Raw genomic sequence first — 17,915 nt, 5'->3', positions numbered from 1 at the left:
TGCTGTTTTGGGTAGTAATAAAACTTCAAATTCTGTATAGTATTTGAAGGTGCGGGTGGGTGATCGGAGCGACCGGGAATTACGTCTAAGTTACCGTTTTGTGACGTCACAGTCAGATACCGCAGCTCTGTGATCTGCTAGATTTCCGTCTATAACTGGTCTCAGAACATGTTCTTCGCGTCTCCATTTGGTGTTTTTACTTTCGTCTCTTCAATTCCGACTCCTCGATCATGGGTAAAAAGCGTCAAACCGAGATCAGCAAGTCCATCTATCGCGCTCTCCTGCGTGATCCGCACCGTGTCAACAAAAAGACCATCCTCGCCTACATCGTCGCCTTCTTTACGCTCTGGCGAATTAGATTGATTCGACTCGCAGCCGAGCTGTTTCGACAGCTCCGGACGGATGTGTGGAGGATCGACGAGGATGAATATAAGAAGTCGTTCCACTGCGAAAAGGGTAAAGGAAGGGTAGAGCCGCTGGGGGATCTCGGGTATTCTGGCTCCGTGGGTGATGCTATTTCTGTTCAACAGAGCAGATAACGTTGGGAGTGGTTAATATTGTAGCAGACGTTCTTTAGGACTTCAGACTCGAAATTCCTCATCAAGAGCCTTCCTCGACACTTTGAACATGCCTTTTTCGAGGTGGATCTCCTGCAGCCGTATTATGAATACATGAGCAGCCGTCCGGATTCGCTGCTCGTGCGCATCACCGATTTCCTGGTCGCGCAATACCACACTCTCGGGGCGATGTTGCGCTTTGTTCCGACTCACTATTTCATCATGGAAAACGTCCTCTGCGACAGGCAGGTCGAACGAGAAGCGGATAAGTGGGAGACGTACGACCTGAAACCAATCGACTATTTCTATCCGGAACGGGACCTCCTTCCAGGGTCACTGCGGAGTCAGGCCACGTTGCGAAGGCTGCGCGATGTCTTTGAGGATAAGATCCGGATCACGAAGGAGCAGTACTGTGACTTGAGACGGACCATTGAGGAGGACACAGGCTTCCTCCAGTCCGTGAACACTGTAGATTACTCGCTTTTCCTGGTGCGTTTCCCTGCGCACCTGCAGCCTGGCAACACCAATGCCCGGACCTGTCAATGGCGCGAAGGCGTCCCATCGGCCGATGGGAAATGGAAGTATCGCACCGTGCTGCTCGATTTCTTCTGGGCGAAGCACACGTTGCACGCGCAGGCTCTAACCTCCCTCGTGCACACATTCAATGTGGTTGGGCAGAAGGGTCCGATGACCATCACCACGACGGCGGAAGAGTATCGCCAAAGGTTTCTTCAGATGATCGACGGGATGGTAGAATTGGCAGCAACTAGTACTTGATACAGAATAATAGAGATAGAAATAATAGAAATAGAAATAACATGGCTAGGACTAATAGAAACAGGAAACCCACCTGGAAAGGAGATAATAAAAACTATATAGTAGGTAGGTCTGGGGGCCAAAAATCCTGGCATAATAGAACGATATTTTCTCCCTGCAATTGAAGGCTTGTATCCAATTGTATATATATAGCGATGTTGAATGTATGTACCTTCTTTTTCTATTACCCTTTCAAGGGAAATAAAACATATAAATAAAACCGGCATCCTTCTCGCTGTGCTGGTAACGTGTCAATCAACACCCAAGCACGTATGTATGTACATATATACCTAGGTATGTTGAAAGAAAACGACGCGCCGCCAATATATCTCTCTCTGAACTATCAACTCGTAGCATTGCTGAAAGAAGGTAAGAAACTTCTTTCTATTCTATTCTATACTATACTATACTATATCCACACGTGACAGAAACTTGAATTGGAATCACCTCGACTTTTATTCACGGCAACGTTGAAGAAAACGGGATCCTATCGAGCATATGAGAGTTGGAAGAGAAGAGGGTATCGTGGCAAATGGGACAGCCCAATCTCTACATGATGCCTCTTTTCCATCGGAAGCGTATTTATTGACAAGACTGTTTAGAAGGCAAAGACCTGGTCCTCGAGTTTGCTGACTGGTCTGGCTTTGGCGTAGCCCAGCGATTCGGTCGCCTTCTTCATGGCGCTCACCATGGGAGGCGGACCGCAGAGCAGGATCTTGACGTCGTTGGCTGGTGGGGGGAGGTGTTCCTAACGAATGATATTGATCAGTACACACACACACACACACACACAGAGAGAGAGAGAGAGAGAGAGAGAGAGAGAGAGAGGGAGGGAGGGAGAGAGGGAGAGACGATGGAGACTACCTTGATCATATCCGCCGTCACGAAGCCCACACCACCCTGCCAGCCCTCCGGCGGGTTGTTCAGCACGTAGTAGACGTTGAAGTCCTCGTCCTCCTTCGCAAGCTGGTCCAGTTCGTCCTTGAGCAGGATGTCCTCCGGGTTCACATTGGCGAAGATCAGATCCACCTTGGTGGTGTCGTTGCCGCCGTTCCTGGGTCTGCCGCGGATAATGGCCTTGATGATCTGCAGCATGGGCGTGATACCAGTTCCACCGGCGATCATGCCGATGTGGCGGGCCATGTTGGGCGTGTAGACCATGGCGCCCTTGGGGCCCTTCACTTTCATCGTCTGCCCGATCTTCAGGTTGTCGAGGTACTTGGAGATGTTACCCTGCGGATAGGTCTTGACGAGCAGGTCGAAATAGCCCGCCTCGTGGTCGGACGAGATCGGGGTGTAGGACCGAACAACCTCCTTCGGCTGACCAGGGATCGTCGCAGCAAGAGAAATGTGCTGGCCTATGGGCAGGCCAAGGATATCGGTGGGACGAGGCAGGGCGAAGCGGTAGATGGCAACATTGTGGGAGACCATGGTCTTCTCCTTGAGGACAAACTCCTGGAACTTATCGGGATTCAACACCTTGCGTGGGCCTGAAGCAATTCCAGTCAGTGCGCTTTTTCTTTTTGCTGGACACCTGTCGCCACTGGGGAATTGATTCACGCACGATTGCTGTACACCTTCCAGGAAGAAAGGATAGCCGCCACGGCGACGGCATATGGAACCCATTCCTGCTTGACGATGGAGGTGCCTGCGATGAGCAGAACCGAAGGGATAAAGATCCCATTGATGTTTTCGAGGGTGAAGAACCCGCTGCAGACACGGTCAGCATAAATTTATTCGGTGAAGTGGCCTCAGGTTCAAGTTGTTACAGACCTCATCTTGACTGGCTTGCGTCCGCAACGAGGCGAGGACCTGAAAAGAAAGAGGGAGGAGAGGGAGTGATTGAGGTAGGTTGGAGGCAAATATCTCGGCCTCCGGGGTGGCAGAAATCGCCCCCAATGTTGGGATCTGTCTACAAAGGCGGTAAGCAACTCGATTCTTAGCCTGCACCAACAAGTTAACAGCACTCCACTCCAGAGTTGCTGGCATCTGGAAGCGAGATCCATTCCTGGTAAAGTTACCCGAAGCTTCGATTTTCCCGACTCTTTCCCCCGCAGAGCGACAGCCAAGCAGAGGCTGAGGCAGAAGGCTAAAATAAAATCCAAAGATTAACTAAGTTTCTCTTGCAGCGTGGGATTTCCTCTTTCGGAGCAATTTCTTACTCCGTATTCTTCCCCGTTTCATAACAGACCTAATTACAGAGTACTCCTTATCAGATCTGGCGATATAGAACTCGCGCCAGCGCAAGTTCTATATTCTCTTTTTTTTTAACTGATAGTCTAGTCTAATACTGCTTTTCCTATTCTGTAGAGAGACATTCTTCTACGCCTACTTTTAGTCTTGTTAGAATGAGTGCTCACGAACCCCCACCTTTCAATCTCACCGAAGAGGACCGCCAGCTGCTGTCCCAGACAGATGACGAGTTCGTCTGCCATGATTGGGAGAATCTGAAAGATATTGTAGGTAAGACAGACGTTTACTAAAATGTTTACTGAGAAATTGCTTTCTACCTAGAAAGCACATTTTAGTCTAATGCTTTGTCTTTCTTGTTCTCATTCTATCCTCTTCATTCTCCCCACGTCATGCCTCGTGGCCTTTGTCTTCCTTCCAATTCTTTGTCTCTCTGTAATTACGGAGTACCTAGGTACTCAATATCTATCGGATATAAAACTGACTTCCCCGCCCCAGCGCGGAACGACCTAGGCGCTCTCAAACGGAAACCTTCCGATCTCCTCCGCTACATCGCGTGGTCGAACAGGATCAAAGCGGAATACGGCAGCATCACCAACTACATCTGTCGAGAGCGGTTGCGCTGGCATCAGTCCACTCCCGCAGACAACAACGACAACAACAACACGGTAATTCAGTTCAACAACCCAACCCCCTTCGCTGACGCCGCAGACTACAAGATCCTCCGCAACGACTGGCCCTATGGCCTCGCGAAGGGGATCACACACCTCGTCGTCTGGACCAAGACGCCTATCGCGGTGAAGCCTGAAGATGGCGATGTCACGGACGAGTCGCGCGCGTTGATCGACGACTTTGTGACCCGCACCTTTGTGGCGCGTTTGCAGCATGATCCGCGTTTTTGCGCAGATGAAGCAAAAGATCACGTGCTGTGGTTCAAGAATTGGGCTGCTTTGCAGAGTGTGCGCAGTTTGGAGCATGTGCATGTCCTGGTGAGGGATGTGCCGGAGGATATTATCACGGAGTGGACTGGGGAGGAGGGAGTTGTTCGGTGATAGTAACATTGGACAATCGCATGATGGTATCAACCCTGTAATGATAGACGCAATAGATAGATATAGATATGCCTAGGTATAGTGCCAGACTTCCAATGTTAATGAGAAGCGGCAAGCCATTTTGCTATTGTATCTATATACATACAGCCATTCATCCGTCTCATAAATCAAGCAAAGGCAAGTTAATTCAGCATAAAATAGCGTAACCTCGACGAGGAAAAAAAGAATAAGAAAAGAAACGAAACTATAAACGAATTATCAGCAAGAAAAGGAAAAGAATAAAAATAAAAGCAATAAACAACAAGCGCAGACGCCCCTTCACGCAACGGAAACAAAAATCCCTAACCCGGTCGTCATCCCTTCATACCGTACACGTAACATGAGAAATCAGATACCCGCAAGACAACAGCAACGACTACGTCTTCTGCTCCTCCACAAACTTCAGAGCTTCCTCTTTCGACACCACGTCGATCGTACTGGCCTTGTTCCGGAAGCTCACGCCATAACATTTCTCCGCCACGTGAAGCATCTCGGGACGGAAGGTCGTGCAGATGAACTGTCCGTTGGTGGAGTCCGAAATGGACTTCAGCATCTGCGCCACTGCCGTGCGGTATTGAGCGTCCAGGTTGGCGTCGATCTCGTCGAAGAGATAGAAAGGTGCTGGGTCACAGGCCTGGATGGCGAAGACTAAGGCAAGAGCACACAAACCTGTGGATAGATTTTGTCAGTCAAAGGCCAAGATTAAGTCTTTCGAGAGAGGGACGGCAAGCATACTCTTTTGTCCACCACTGAGCTGCTGAATCCGCTGCTGCTCGTCGTGCTTGCTGTTGAAACTGACACTGATGCCAACGCCAACATAGTTTTCAACGCTGTCGCGGCGCTCTTCGTCAGACTCGATCTCGTTGTCCTGCCGGAGGGCTCGATCCGTCTTCCGCTGGATGATCAGGCGGCCCCGGCCGGCAGGAACAAGCTTCTCAAAGATATTCGCGAATTCGCGCGAGACCTGTTTGAACGTCCGCTCAATCGCCTCGTCCTTTCGCTGATCCAGCACTGTGATCAGCTCGTCAATCGACTTCTGAGAGGCATCCAACTCTTCCCTTCTCTTGGTCAAGGCCTCACGCTGCTTGGTGAAGTTGTTGTACTGTTCAAAGGCCTTCTTGTTGACGTGAGAGTACTTCTTCAAGGCCTCGTTGACCTTGTGCAGTTTCTTCACGACAGTGTTGGAATCCACGTTCTTATACTTAGTAAAAGCCTCGTCCGGCAGAACGCCCAAATCGCGGATATTGGCGGCGCATTCCGCCGCCTGCTTGGTCAATGCAGCCTTCTTCTGCATGCTCTTCTCCATTCTCCGCTGGTGCTTCTCGATGGACTTGGCAAGCACCTCTAATTCGTTGCGGAGTTCGGCTTTGCGACGCTCCAACTGAGTGACCTGCGCGTTTCTCTGCTCAATCGAGGAGTCCACCTGTTGGAGTCGCTGGTTGATCTTCTCCAAGGCGCCGCTGAGCTTCTTCATCTCCCGCTGACTCTCTTTGAGGTTACCCTGGATGGCATCATCTCCCAGATCGAGCTCTTGGCTGCTAAGCTGGTCTAGACGCGGATACAAGTTCTCCCGCAGTTCGACTTCCAAGACCGACTTGCGAGCCTCGAGCTCACTCCGTCGGCTGGAGAGCTCCGCATACTGACGTCGAAGAGTCTGTGCCGTAGAGCTGAGAGTTTCCAGCTGTGCCTCTTCTTCAGCCGTCAGCGCCTTCTGGAACGGAGACGACATCTCTGCTTCCAGAGCAGCAACCTGACTCTGTAATGCGGACAGATTCGCATCAATATTTCGGAGAGCTCGTTGTTTGGCATCGAGATTGTCGTTCCTGTTCTGAAGCAAATCACGTTTGCTCCTAAGCTCCTGTCGCATCGGCCCGCTGCTGCCCTGGACTTGCTGTCTCCGCTGCTCAAGCTTCTGTAATTCGCCAACAGCTTGAGTAATAACCTGGTCCAGCCTGTCCAATTCCTTACGAATCTCGTTTGCACGATTCTTCTTGGCTTCATATTCATCGCGCCATTTTGTGAGATTTTTCACGGCCTCCAGACGCGATTGCCTGGAATCGTGGAAACCACCAGTCAAAGCACCACGCTTATCAGACCGGTCACCCTCCGGAGTGATGGCGTTCACCCCATGGCTTCTGGCGTATTGTGACGCGACTTGCAGATTCGGGCAGATGATTGTCTTGCCAAAAACCTGCATGAAGGCCTTCTCATAGGCAGGGTCAAACTGTAGCTTCTCAATCATGGGTATAGCATCGCTAGCCTTGGGCATGTTCACTGTACGAGGCTTCAATCGGTTCAGAGGCATAAACGTGACCCTTCCTGCTTTCTCCTTTTGCAGGATCTCAAGGACCTTGGTCGCGGTATCATCGGTGTCGACAACATAGTGGAAAAGGCTTTGGCCAGCGGTAACCTCCACAGCAGTGCGGTAACGGTCATTCACCTCAAGCAATTCTGCCAAAGTGCCATAGACACCGTCGAGGTTGTATTGGCGTTTGATTCTGCGGACAGCAGCGATTCCGCGACTCGTGTTATTATCCATCATGTGCGACAGATTCCGTTCGGCCCGCTCGACTTCGTGAGAGGCATTTGCCAACACCGAATCGAGTTTCGCTTCCTCTCTCCAGAGTTCCCTAATATCCAGTAAGTAAAAAAGCACCATGAATGACAACTGAATCTGTGACTCACTTTCTCTGGTCCATGAGGCGGTCTCTCTCATCCTTCGCAGCCTGTATCTCTTGTTCGATAGATTGCATTGCATCGCCCCTGCCATCGATCTGTTTGCGTAGAGATTCAATTTCAGGTTCCAAAAGAGCAATGCTGTTCTCGAGCTCTTTGATATCCTCGCTGGTCTGTGCTTTTACGGCCTGGACAGATGAAATGGAATTCCGGGTCTCCTGAATCTCCTTCTGGAGCCACTTATCCCGCTCGGACTTGTTTCTGAAACGAGAATTCCGCCCTTGCTTGGCATACAACCGCTGGCGTACAGCCTCTGCTTCGTCCAGCTGAGCTTTGACATTATCCTCCTGCTCTTTGGCGTCATTGAACCGAGGAATCAGCTCTTGGAGCTCGCTTTCACGTTTCTGGATAGCTGCTTTGACGGATTTGAGGTCGGAATCGTGGCGGGCCTTGGACTGTTGCGCGGCGGACTGGCCATCTGCCAGGGCCTTTGCCTGCAACTCTACCTGAGCCAATGTTCGAGCAGTCTCACGACGCTCGTCTTCTAGCTGTGCTTTGTCCACTTTGAGGAACTCGATCTGCTGCTTGCATTCGGCAATTTCCGCATCAATCTGAGCCATTTCCTTCTCTCCCTGAATGAAATGCTCGCGATTCACATCCGTGTCCTCGACGCCTGTCTGCCTCTGTCCCTCGAGAGCCTCGAGGGCAGCGGCAATTTCTGCCTGCTCGCGTGAATAGATCGTGTACTCAAGACACCTCCTCTCTCGGTCTTGCTCCTGGTAGTTCTTGAGTTCGTCTTTTTCCTCCTCGAGCTCTCGAAGCCGCTCATTGATGTAATCTAGGAGTTCATCGATTTTGGCTCTCTTGCTGTTGGTTTCGTTCATGATCTTCAGAGACTCTGCGCGGCGCGCCTCGTAAACCTGGGTTCCAGCTACTTCCTTTAGCAGCATCAAGCGCTCCGAATCTTTCATGTTGGTCAACGTCGTGACACGCCCCTGCGGCACAATGTAGTAAGGGTTTGATCGTGAGAAGCCGGCAGATTCCAGCAGGTTCATAACATCGGCCTTGGTCGCATTCTTGCCGTCCAAGGTATACTCATCCTTCTTGAGTCCTATGGTTCTGCGGAGGACCAGCTCGGGCTTGCCCGTGGGGAATCGGTCGTCAGAGTTATCGAAGATGACTTCGACGTATGCGGACATCACGGCAGAACCGGAACCCTCCTGCTCAATGTCAGTCCTGCCGTCGCTCGCGACAAATGGCTTCTGTAACGTACGTGCAGAAGAGCCTGCCGCTCTTCCCTTCCCAGGTGAGTGTAGGCATCGCTGAGGACAAAACGGATGGCGGCGAAGAAGTTACTCTTCCCCGAACCGTTGCGACCGACGATGACATTGTGCTTGGGGGAAAAGGGCTCGATGACCGTCTGGTCCTTGTAGCTGAAAAGACAGTCAGTATCAAGCTTCTAAATAACAGGAGAATGTACAGCAACACACCTCTTGAAGCCTTGGATGATAATCTGCTTGATATACATCTTGACACGAGACACGCGCGGCGCGATGAAGGCCCTTTAGCAGAATTCCAGCATCACTGTATGGGTGGCTGCCAGGAGATCAAGCACCGATCAATTGCAGCACAGGCAGGCTGTGTGAGATCGATTGCTTGACTGGAGAACCAAAGCAGAAGACTGGTTGATGCTGGCTGCTGCTACCTGAACGCGTTGACGGGAGTCTTTCAGCTTGCAATCTGCTCACGCGTTTTCCGCTCCACCGCCTAGCCGAAAAGGACAAACCTGTCGCTGCCTTTGCTGCGGGCGCTAGTAGTGCGGGGCTTGCAAGCGGCACACAGGGCCTCGACGTCACTTGATCGTTATCAATTAATGAATTTTTTCTGCGGGCAGTAAGGCTGTTCTATACTCAACAACCACCCACCATGGCATCTGGTGACGGCAGCACTCAGGCACTTGGCCCTGCTGACGGTCAAGCCCCTCCTCACATTTTTATCCCGAATACGGGCTATGCGACGGCTCAAGACGGCCCCGCAGACAGCACAAGGCATAGTGAGATCCCACACACGGAGGAAGAAGATGAGGACGACGAATACTATGACGATATTTTCGAAGAGGAGCTCGATGAGGAAGACTTCAGATCGTCAAATCCTAATGATTTTACGAAATCATACAACCGCCAGCGCCGCCTGAACGAAGTCGCGGCAGACCCGAATGCCCCGAAATGGTCTTATCCTAAAGCCAATCCCCAGAAACCGAAAGTGAACACATACGCTGCCATTGATGACCAGATTGCGTCGCTAGCGCGTCATGCTTCTAAGATCAAACTGGATGATCAGCAATCAGGGCTGAGGGGCAAAGATCAGCGCATTGTCGACAAGAGTGACCGCGCGACGTCCGAACAGGTGCTTGATCCCAGAACGAGAATGATCCTGCTGCAGATGATCAACAGGAACATCGTCTCCGAGATCAACGGCTGTCTGTCGACGGGAAAGGAAGCGAATGTCTACCATGCGATCACACTTCGGGAGGATGGTGAAGACGCTGACGGTGCTGTGCCTGTTCAGCGGGCGATTAAAGTCTACAAGACCAGCATCCTGGTGTTCAAAGACAGAGACAAATATGTCACCGGCGAGTTCAGGTTCCGGCAGGGATACAACAAGAGTAGCAACCGTGCGATGGTCAAGCTCTGGGCAGAAAAGGAGATGCGCAACTTGCGGAGGATCCATTCCGCCGGGATTCCCTGCCCTGAGCCCCTCTACCTCAGATTGCACGTCCTTGTCATGGGATTTCTCGGTAATTCAAAAGGTGTCCCGTCACCTCGGCTCAAGGACGTCGAGTTCGATATTCCGGACCCGGAAGCCAGATGGCGGGAGCTGTATATGGAGCTGGTGGGCTACATGCGCACGATGTATCACACGTGTCGACTAGTGCACGCCGATCTGAGCGAGTACAACATCCTCTACCACAAAGACAAGCTTTACATTATCGATGTCAGCCAGAGTGTTGAGCATGATCATCCACGGAGTCTCGAATTCCTGCGGATGGATATCAAAAACGTGAGCGACTTTTTCCGCCGAAAGGGCGTGCACACGCTGCCTGAGCGGACTATCTTTGAATTTATCACCGCAACTGAAGGCCCCGAGATGGTGGCGGGTTCGAACGAGCAGATGATCGCGGCTCTTGAGAAGCTGTTTGCCAGTAGGAACGAACTCCCCGAAGACCAGCAGCAGGAATCTGGCCAGAAGGAAGTCGACGCCGCGGTCTTCCGTCAGCAATACATCCCGCAGACTCTCGAACAAGTCTACGACGTTGAGCGTGACGCAGAGAAGTTTCGCAGCGGTCAAGGCGACGAGCTGGTCTACCGTGATCTTCTTGCGGACAAGAAGCCTACTACTAGACCAGCTGTCTCTGGAGATGCCGTTGTCGATGAAGGAAGAGAATCCGACCGGAGCGGCAGCGTATCAGTGTCAGAAGACGGCTCTGAATCGGAAGCAGAAGAAGAAGCAGGAGAAGGAGAAGGAGGGGAAACCGCCGCCCCTGCTGATCCCTTTGCTAAGAAACCCCCCCGCGGAAAGAAATTCCAAGACAAGGAAGCCAAGCGCGAACACAAACGGCAGGTCAAGGAAGAGAAGCGCGAACAGCGGGCGAAGAAAATGCCCAAGCATATCAAGAAGAGGTTGGTGAATACTACCAAGAGGAGGTAAATATGAACAAGAATTGTCAAAAGCTTATATTCTGTATTGAATTTATTTTCTTTGTGGAACTGTGTGATTGGACGTATGTATGAGACATGCATGATTGTTTTATTATAGGTATGGCATGAACGGGATGAAATAAATATATCACTGGATGGAGTTGCATTATCAAACACATAGTGGACCTAGGTAAATAGGTAAATAGGTAGACGGACAAAAACAAAAGCAAAAGGCATCTATTTCTTGGTTAGATTAATAATGTACTGTTGTTCATTAAGTACAGGAGAATTTCATCTTGTGTATGTCGTTGCTCCGGCTACCAAAAAGAAAAAGGAACAAAAAAACGGCCGGAAATAAAAATATGTACATACATACCTAGGTGTACATGGTACCGATATAGATAGATACAGCAACCAGCAACCAGCACCGTTCATCATTCATCATCCATCATTTCATTCTACAGAACTGTACTGTATGTACATATGTAAATACATCACAAACCCATCGGAGCTCTCTTTGATCTTCACATCACATCTTCTAACCATTCACCTCGTCAAAGAGAGAGAAAGAGAAAGACAACTCGACAGGACTGACTACATGCACAGAGAGAGAACGATGCAGCGCTTACATCGCTTGCCTGCCTAACCGTGGCTAGGAAGGAAGGAGTATGCGTCTGCTGTTTCTGTTTCAGTCTCTGACTGTCCACCTGTCCGAGGAATTCTTTCTTCCTTCCTCTTTCTCTTTCGTGAATGGAGAGATGTGATCTGTGAAAGAATATGGATTTGGTTTCGTCATTTGGGTTTTTGGATGTTTGGATGGTTGCTGGAAGATAGTGGTCATTCATCTCCAGAACTGCAGGTGCTGCGCATCGCTGGAATGATAGAGACGGGGAATAGGGAGAGAGAGGGATATGATTCATTTCTCTGTGCAGAACGCAGAGGGGAATTTTGCGGATGATTGTGGAAAGTCTACCTATCGTGGGTAGGTGAGCGGTTTTGATAGTTTTCTGCTGTTATTATATATTAATTGAGTTTGGTTGGTTATGTCCATAGTAAGGTAAGCCAATCCTAGATTAGGTAGTGTTGACAACAGTCGTTGTGGTGGTCAAGTCTGGATATTTCTGTCCAGGCCAGGACCACCGAAAAAGAGAAGGTGAAGAGAAGGTGAATATGTGGAGGTAAATATGTGGCGGCTCACACTAGAGCTCCCTTCGCTCTCGCTTTGAGCCGTGCAATTGCACCTTCCACAACTTGTCTCGGCAGGTCGGGGATATAGTCACCGCCATCCGTACTCTCGTCCAGAACGGCTCCCTGACCCTCCTCGGGAAGCTCGCCTTCGGCCTCCCCTGCAGCCCCTTCTAGCCTGCCGCCTGACACGCGAACAAATTTCACCTGCATCGGTGCTCGCCCCAGACCGGGCCAGATATCAGACGGCAGGTAGTCGCCTTGCTCGACCCTGAACGCTTCTCGTGCGTTCACGTCCTCTTCGTAGAGCTGGTCCAACTTGGCTCGGGCTTCTCGTAGGATCTTCTCCACCCCTTGCCGCACATGCTTCCGCCGGGATACCTCCAGGATGAGTCCGTCATAGGCATCCAAGAACCCGACATAGAGAGACCGAAGGTCGGAGAGGTCTGCCATCCCTGCCCTGATTCGCTCGTGTTCCTCATTCCATATCCGAGTGAAGGTGTGTGCCTGCGCGATGAATTCCGGTAGGCGCGTCGACGCGAGTGACGACAGATGCTCGAAGATATCCGTCGTGGCCTTGTAGATAGCTACCAACGTGTCTCGCTGCGCGAGCACATTCTCCAGTATAGACTCCATGTCTGCGATCCGGTCTTGAATCTCTAGTACGACGTCCTCGGCTTCGGCCGCATCTTTATTCAAGACCTCCAACATCTCTTGGTACTCCTGCTCTGTCATGGGCTCGAGAGGATCGTTGACATTGGTGTCACCACCTTCTTGGATATCATTCCCAACTTGAACACCCACGTTGACGCCGGTGGGCATGTCGCCGGTGATTGATCGCGCTGCAGCGCCGCCACCCTCGGTGTGCTTGACAGCGGTCACACAACGATCAAAATGGTGGACCAGAGATTCAAGCAAGTCGGCCATTTCCTGAGCGTGCGATTCGAGGGACCGCAGCATGGCTGGGATTGACGACGGGGAGGAGAGAGCGGCGTTGGACGCTCCTGGCGATGATGCTGACATGGTCGACGAACGGGAGGATACGAGCTCCATGGCTGTACGATACCGTCCGAGGGCCTGCTGCAACGAACGGAGCTCCTCGTCAAAGGCATAACTGGAAGAATCTAGCTGGGCCTGGGCCGCCTTGGTGCGATCAATGGCCCCCTTCAGCATCGTCTCCAGCTCCTCTACACCACGCTCGTCCACGAAATCGTGGAGGGTCTTCGGCTCCTCTCCTTCGGGACGGAATGCTGGATGAACAACTGTCTCACGTAGTTTATCTAATGTTTGTCTCAGACGGTCATCTGCAGCGTCGAGCTCCTTCAAGACGCTTGCAAATTCGGCGCGGCCGCGGTGGGAGATATTCTCAACTTCAGCACGAACATGGTACAACAACCGAATCTGGTTCTTCTGACCCCGTCGGAGGAAGCCTGTCCTCGCAGAAACAACCACGCTCTCCTCCAGGGCGGAACGGGCTGTGTTGACAATTTCATTTGCGCGCGATACATGATATATCGATGAGAGAGATCTCTTGGCTGCTACTAAATGGGAGATGAGAGTGTCCAGTTGCGACTTCGGTCCTGCCGGGTCTTGTTCAGGGGCCCCAGACTGCGAAGGGGGCCGGGAGGATGACGACGATCCGGATGATGCCATCGTCACGACAATCCGGAGCTGTTTGCAAGATTCTGACGGGGCAGGCCAGTAATCAGTCGAGTTTCATTAGCGGAGGAACCAGCACTCACCAGAAATAATACTGCCTGAAGGGTAAACACTTAGATAGCGGTCAACAGCTTCCCATGGAACAAGTTACAAGCTTGCAAGTTCCTCAGTTAACCAAGCTTCAATGCTGTTTCCTGAGACCTGACTGACGTAATATTCCTCAAGATCAACGACAGCTACTGAAGGCCATTGATAGCCCAGTATGGTCAGTGGTACTATGGTCGTTACCAGAGCTCAGGCATGGCTCCACTTTGACCGAGTTGAGGAGAGAAGGTTCTAGCCACAAGATAGTGAGCAACTCAATTTCTCAAATGATGCCATGAGCTCCACAAAAAGTGCTCTTGTCTCGAAGCCGTCCAGCTGGAAATGCTGGGGAGGCTGAAGGGCAGCAGTCTGGGGGAGCGGTGTCGGAGACCTGCAGTGGAGCCTTAGGCTAGCAGTTTGCGATAAGACCGAGACAAAGAATAGAAGTGGATTTGCAGTTACTAGTGCATTGATCGACGCTTGGGGGCATTCAGAGAACCAAACAGAGCATCCAGCGAGCTGTCAAGTGGTGCGACCCCACGGCAAAATGGCGAGCGATCACGCGAACAGCACGTGATTGCCTAATCGGGCTAGCAACCGCGATCACGCCAGAGCAGCCGGCAGAGGCGTCAGCGCTGTGACAAGCAATTCATCATTAATGACGCACCCAGCCCCGTTAATCGCTGGACAACCTCCTGAAGGCGTGCTGGTCGCCGGAGTCATTGCTTTGCAACCTGTGTTCGTCTATTAAATTGGCCGATTTTCCTTCTGGCAGCAAGCGAGATCTGTGTTCTCCGGGCTCTATATCTCGGCTGTTGGGGATCCCTTATCTAGGGCCCGCCTATTAATTTTCACCCAGCCAGCCCGCCATGACAGACAACGACACATTGTTACGCAACGAAAGTGATGAGACCAGCCTCTCCCCACGCAAACGAAGGCGCTCTGGCGACTACACCATGACTTCCTCCGTGAACGGCTCGAGATCCCTCTTCAATAGTGCTGCGGAGTCCTCCGAAAAGGAAAATGATCCTACAGACGCCGATCGCGAGACTGCGAAGGCGAAATTGGCAGACGAGAACGTGGCGCCCTTCCTTGCCAGACACATTCCCGATCAATACGCTCCGATGGGTTTGCGAGCAGACAAGGTGGTGGAACAACCACCCAGCAACGTGAATTCGAGGTATTGTTATCGCCATCGGCCTGATCTCAAGTGTCGACGGCAGGCAGATGAGCCGTCGATGGACCAATTACAACGAGTATGTTTGCGATCTCGTCCACTATCATGGATTTTACTGACTGGTATTTAGGAACTCCAAACACTGCCACAAAGTGATCAGCAAGGAATTGCTCACGTCTGGTCTCTGTTTTCTGCCGCCCCCGCAAAACATCGAAAGCTCATGCTACAAGGGATTCTCGCTCAGTGTTGTTTCCCCCAACTCTCCTTCATCTCCGCTACCGTCCGTGACCTTATCCGAATCGATTTCTTAACAGCCCTACCGCCCGAGATCTCGTTCAAGATCTTGTCCTACCTCGACACCGCCTCCCTATGCAGAGCCGCGCAAGTGTCCCGCCGCTGGAGAGCTCTGGCCGACGATGACGTTGTGTGGCATCGGATGTGTGAGCAGCATATTCATCGCAAGTGTAAAAAGTGCGGGTGGGGTCTTCCGTTACTGGAGCGCAAACGTCTTCGTGCTTCGAAGCAGCAAATAGAACAGCGCGCCCTGAACTGGGAAGCAAGTGGGAATTCTACACAGTCTGCTGATTCAGATGCGTCCAAGCGAAAGTCCGAAGATAGTCACGACGGCCAACTCGCAAAGCGTCAATGCGTGGCTCTGTCATCGTGCCGAACGGAGGGTGGTGATCAATGCAAAACCAAGGTCCGGCCGTGGAAGGATGTCTACAAGGATCGCTTCATGGTGGGGACGAACTGGAAATACGGACGCTGTTCCGTCAAGGTGTTCAAAGGTCATACAAATGGCGTCATGTGTCTTCAATTCGAAGACAACATCTTGGCTACCGGCTCCTACGACGCGACAATCAAGATCTGGGACACTGACACCGGAGAGGAACTGCGGACTCTTCGGGGGCACGAGTCTGGAATTCGATGTCTGCAGTTTGACGACACGAAGCTCATCAGCGGTAGTATTGACCGCAGCTTGAAGGTGTGGAACTGGCGCACTGGCGAGTGCATTTCCACATACACCGGACACCTGGGCGGAATAATTGGGCTGCACTTCGACTCGACGATTCTTGCCTCCGGGTCGACGGACCGGACGGTGAAAATCTGGAATTTTGAGGACAAGTCCACTTTCCTCCTGCGCGGCCATACGGACTGGGTGAACGCGGTGCGTCTGGACACCGCTTCTCGGACGGTCTTTTCGGCCTCGGACGACTGCACTGTCAGGCTCTGGGATCTGGACACGAAGAATTGCATTCGGATTTTCCACGGCCACGTTGGACAGGTGCAACAGGTTGTCCCTCTTCCTCGGGAGTTCGAGTTCGAGGAGCATGATGCCGACGACGATGATAGCAGCAGTTCGGCCTCTACCCATGAACATGAACAGACGTCGTTTTCGTCGAGCTCATCGCCTTTTGGTCCGTCATTCGAGGGGGACCGTCCCGCTCCTCCGAGATACATCCTCACCAGTGCGTTGGACTCGACGATTCGACTGTGGGAGACAACGACTGGTCGTTGCTTGCGCACGTTCTTTGGCCATCTGGAGGGAGTGTGGGCTCTGGCTGCGGACACACTTCGGATCGTGTCTGGTGCCGAAGATCGCATGGTGAAGATCTGGGATCCTCGAACCGGCAAATGCGAACGCACCTTTACTGGACATTCCGGGCCGGTGACCTGCATCGGTCTGGGTGATAGTCGCTTTGCTACAGGAAGTGAAGATTGTGAGGTGCGGATGTATAGCTTTAGTAGCTAGTCGCACGTGCTCGTCTTTTCGGTTGAGGAGCCATGATATCTGCATCGACTCGACAGGGCTTTACCTTCTATCCATTAATCGTTTTTTCTCGTCTCTATACCCTTTTGCGTGCTCCCGGCGTTGTTGTCGGTTCAACCCATCCAAGTTGTCTCAGGTCAGGTTCATCATCGAACTATTGTTCAGATCATTTATAGTATCATTTATTATTAATTTCGGTACAAAATTCAAAATTAGCCTGGGAATTGAGTGGGAGAGTGGGGAGTGCTGGGAGTGATGGTATATACAGGTGTTGGGTTCTTCATTGGATTGGGTCGTTTTATGTAGTTAGGGCTGTTTTTTCCACAAAATCGAAATTTTTTCCTTTCAATGCTGTTTCAGAAGGATTCTGTATCGGATCTGATAACGCCGCATCATATCTGATCTGAGTGTTGCTAATCAGATCGACGCTAGTATTAAAATTGAGGCAGAAGTCTATTACAGGGCTTTTCCCCTCTTCTTTCTTTGATACCTAGGCACTCCCTCAAGTACCGATCGATAGGAAATACCACGCCATCCTCTTCTTTGGAGGTTTCCTCCCTTCTACTTAGGTCGAAATACTACATCGATTTTATCCTCTATCTTCTACATCCTTCACTTCGTCGAAACCGAATGCAGGAGATTTTTGAATTTAAGCTATTATGTAAGATGGAACTCCCTACCTCCATCTCTCTCACTATCCGTTTTCCTATCTATTTATGCATTCCTGACAGACAGGCAGACACACTGTGGATACGGTCTTCACTGACTGCCCCTCCGTCTGGTCCTCTGCACCAGCCAAATTGTGACCGATTGATCGACTACTGACTGATTGACTGAGCTACGTACCTGGAAACCGACTTACCCAGTCCAGACAATAAATACATCCGGTAAGTCATCGCAATCGATCTGTCTGCAGGGGACAATTTCGGAGCTGCGACTTCCTCTGCCTACTTACAATTACGGCGGCGGCGGCAGCAGCAGGGCCATTCCCACCTGGCCGATGCAGGTTCC

At 51.3% G+C, this 17,915-nt stretch overlaps 7 protein-coding genes across 7 annotated transcripts; 4 read left to right on the top strand and 3 right to left on the bottom strand.

Moving 5' to 3' along the window:
* Nucleotides 1–671: 671 nt before the first annotated feature.
* On the top strand, nucleotides 672–1,334 carry VTN77DRAFT_6303 (uncharacterized protein; the record flags this gene model as incomplete). Its single annotated transcript, XM_069422567.1, has 1 exon — nucleotides 672–1,334. The coding sequence occupies one exon, from the start codon at nucleotides 672–674 to the stop codon at nucleotides 1,332–1,334; it is 663 nt and encodes a 220-aa protein (XP_069276265.1).
* Nucleotides 1,335–1,971: 637 nt separating this feature from the next.
* Nucleotides 1,972–3,151, bottom strand: VTN77DRAFT_6302 (uncharacterized protein; the record flags this gene model as incomplete). Its single annotated transcript, XM_069422566.1, has 4 exons — nucleotides 1,972–2,121; nucleotides 2,238–2,863; nucleotides 2,938–3,083; nucleotides 3,147–3,151. 4 exons carry the CDS (start codon nucleotides 3,149–3,151, stop codon nucleotides 1,972–1,974), a joined length of 927 nt encoding a protein of 308 aa, XP_069276264.1.
* Nucleotides 3,152–3,721: 570 nt separating this feature from the next.
* On the top strand, nucleotides 3,722–4,615 carry VTN77DRAFT_6301 (uncharacterized protein; the record flags this gene model as incomplete). Its single annotated transcript, XM_069422565.1, has 2 exons — nucleotides 3,722–3,836; nucleotides 4,062–4,615. 2 exons carry the CDS (start codon nucleotides 3,722–3,724, stop codon nucleotides 4,613–4,615), a joined length of 669 nt encoding a protein of 222 aa, XP_069276263.1.
* A 415-nt stretch (nucleotides 4,616–5,030) lies between these two features.
* Nucleotides 5,031–8,858, bottom strand: VTN77DRAFT_6300 (uncharacterized protein; the record flags this gene model as incomplete). The annotated part of the gene is made up of 5 exons (XM_069422564.1): nucleotides 5,031–5,323; nucleotides 5,390–7,284; nucleotides 7,340–8,550; nucleotides 8,604–8,763; nucleotides 8,821–8,858. 5 exons carry the CDS (start codon nucleotides 8,856–8,858, stop codon nucleotides 5,031–5,033), a joined length of 3,597 nt encoding a protein of 1,198 aa, XP_069276262.1.
* Nucleotides 8,859–9,256: 398 nt separating this feature from the next.
* VTN77DRAFT_6299 (uncharacterized protein) lies at nucleotides 9,257–11,038 on the top strand (the record flags this gene model as incomplete). Its single annotated transcript, XM_069422561.1, has 1 exon — nucleotides 9,257–11,038. One exon carries the CDS (start codon nucleotides 9,257–9,259, stop codon nucleotides 11,036–11,038), a length of 1,782 nt encoding a protein of 593 aa, XP_069276261.1.
* A 1,184-nt stretch (nucleotides 11,039–12,222) lies between these two features.
* Nucleotides 12,223–13,866, bottom strand: VTN77DRAFT_6298 (uncharacterized protein; the record flags this gene model as incomplete). The annotated part of the gene is made up of 1 exon (XM_069422560.1): nucleotides 12,223–13,866. The coding sequence occupies one exon, from the start codon at nucleotides 13,864–13,866 to the stop codon at nucleotides 12,223–12,225; it is 1,644 nt and encodes a 547-aa protein (XP_069276260.1).
* Nucleotides 13,867–14,825: 959 nt separating this feature from the next.
* VTN77DRAFT_6297 (uncharacterized protein) lies at nucleotides 14,826–16,886 on the top strand (the record flags this gene model as incomplete). The annotated part of the gene is made up of 2 exons (XM_069422559.1): nucleotides 14,826–15,212; nucleotides 15,264–16,886. 2 exons carry the CDS (start codon nucleotides 14,826–14,828, stop codon nucleotides 16,884–16,886), a joined length of 2,010 nt encoding a protein of 669 aa, XP_069276259.1.
* Between the last annotated feature and the right edge of the window lie 1,029 nt (nucleotides 16,887–17,915).

This window comes from Rasamsonia byssochlamydoides (assembly GCF_041956645.1).
Source record: "Rasamsonia byssochlamydoides strain NRRL 3658 unplaced genomic scaffold VTN77scaffold_48, whole genome shotgun sequence".
NCBI lineage: Eukaryota > Fungi > Ascomycota > Eurotiomycetes > Eurotiales > Trichocomaceae > Rasamsonia > Rasamsonia byssochlamydoides.
The sequence above is the reverse complement of the archived record's forward strand: the minus strand, read 5'-3'. Positions and strand labels throughout refer to the sequence as shown.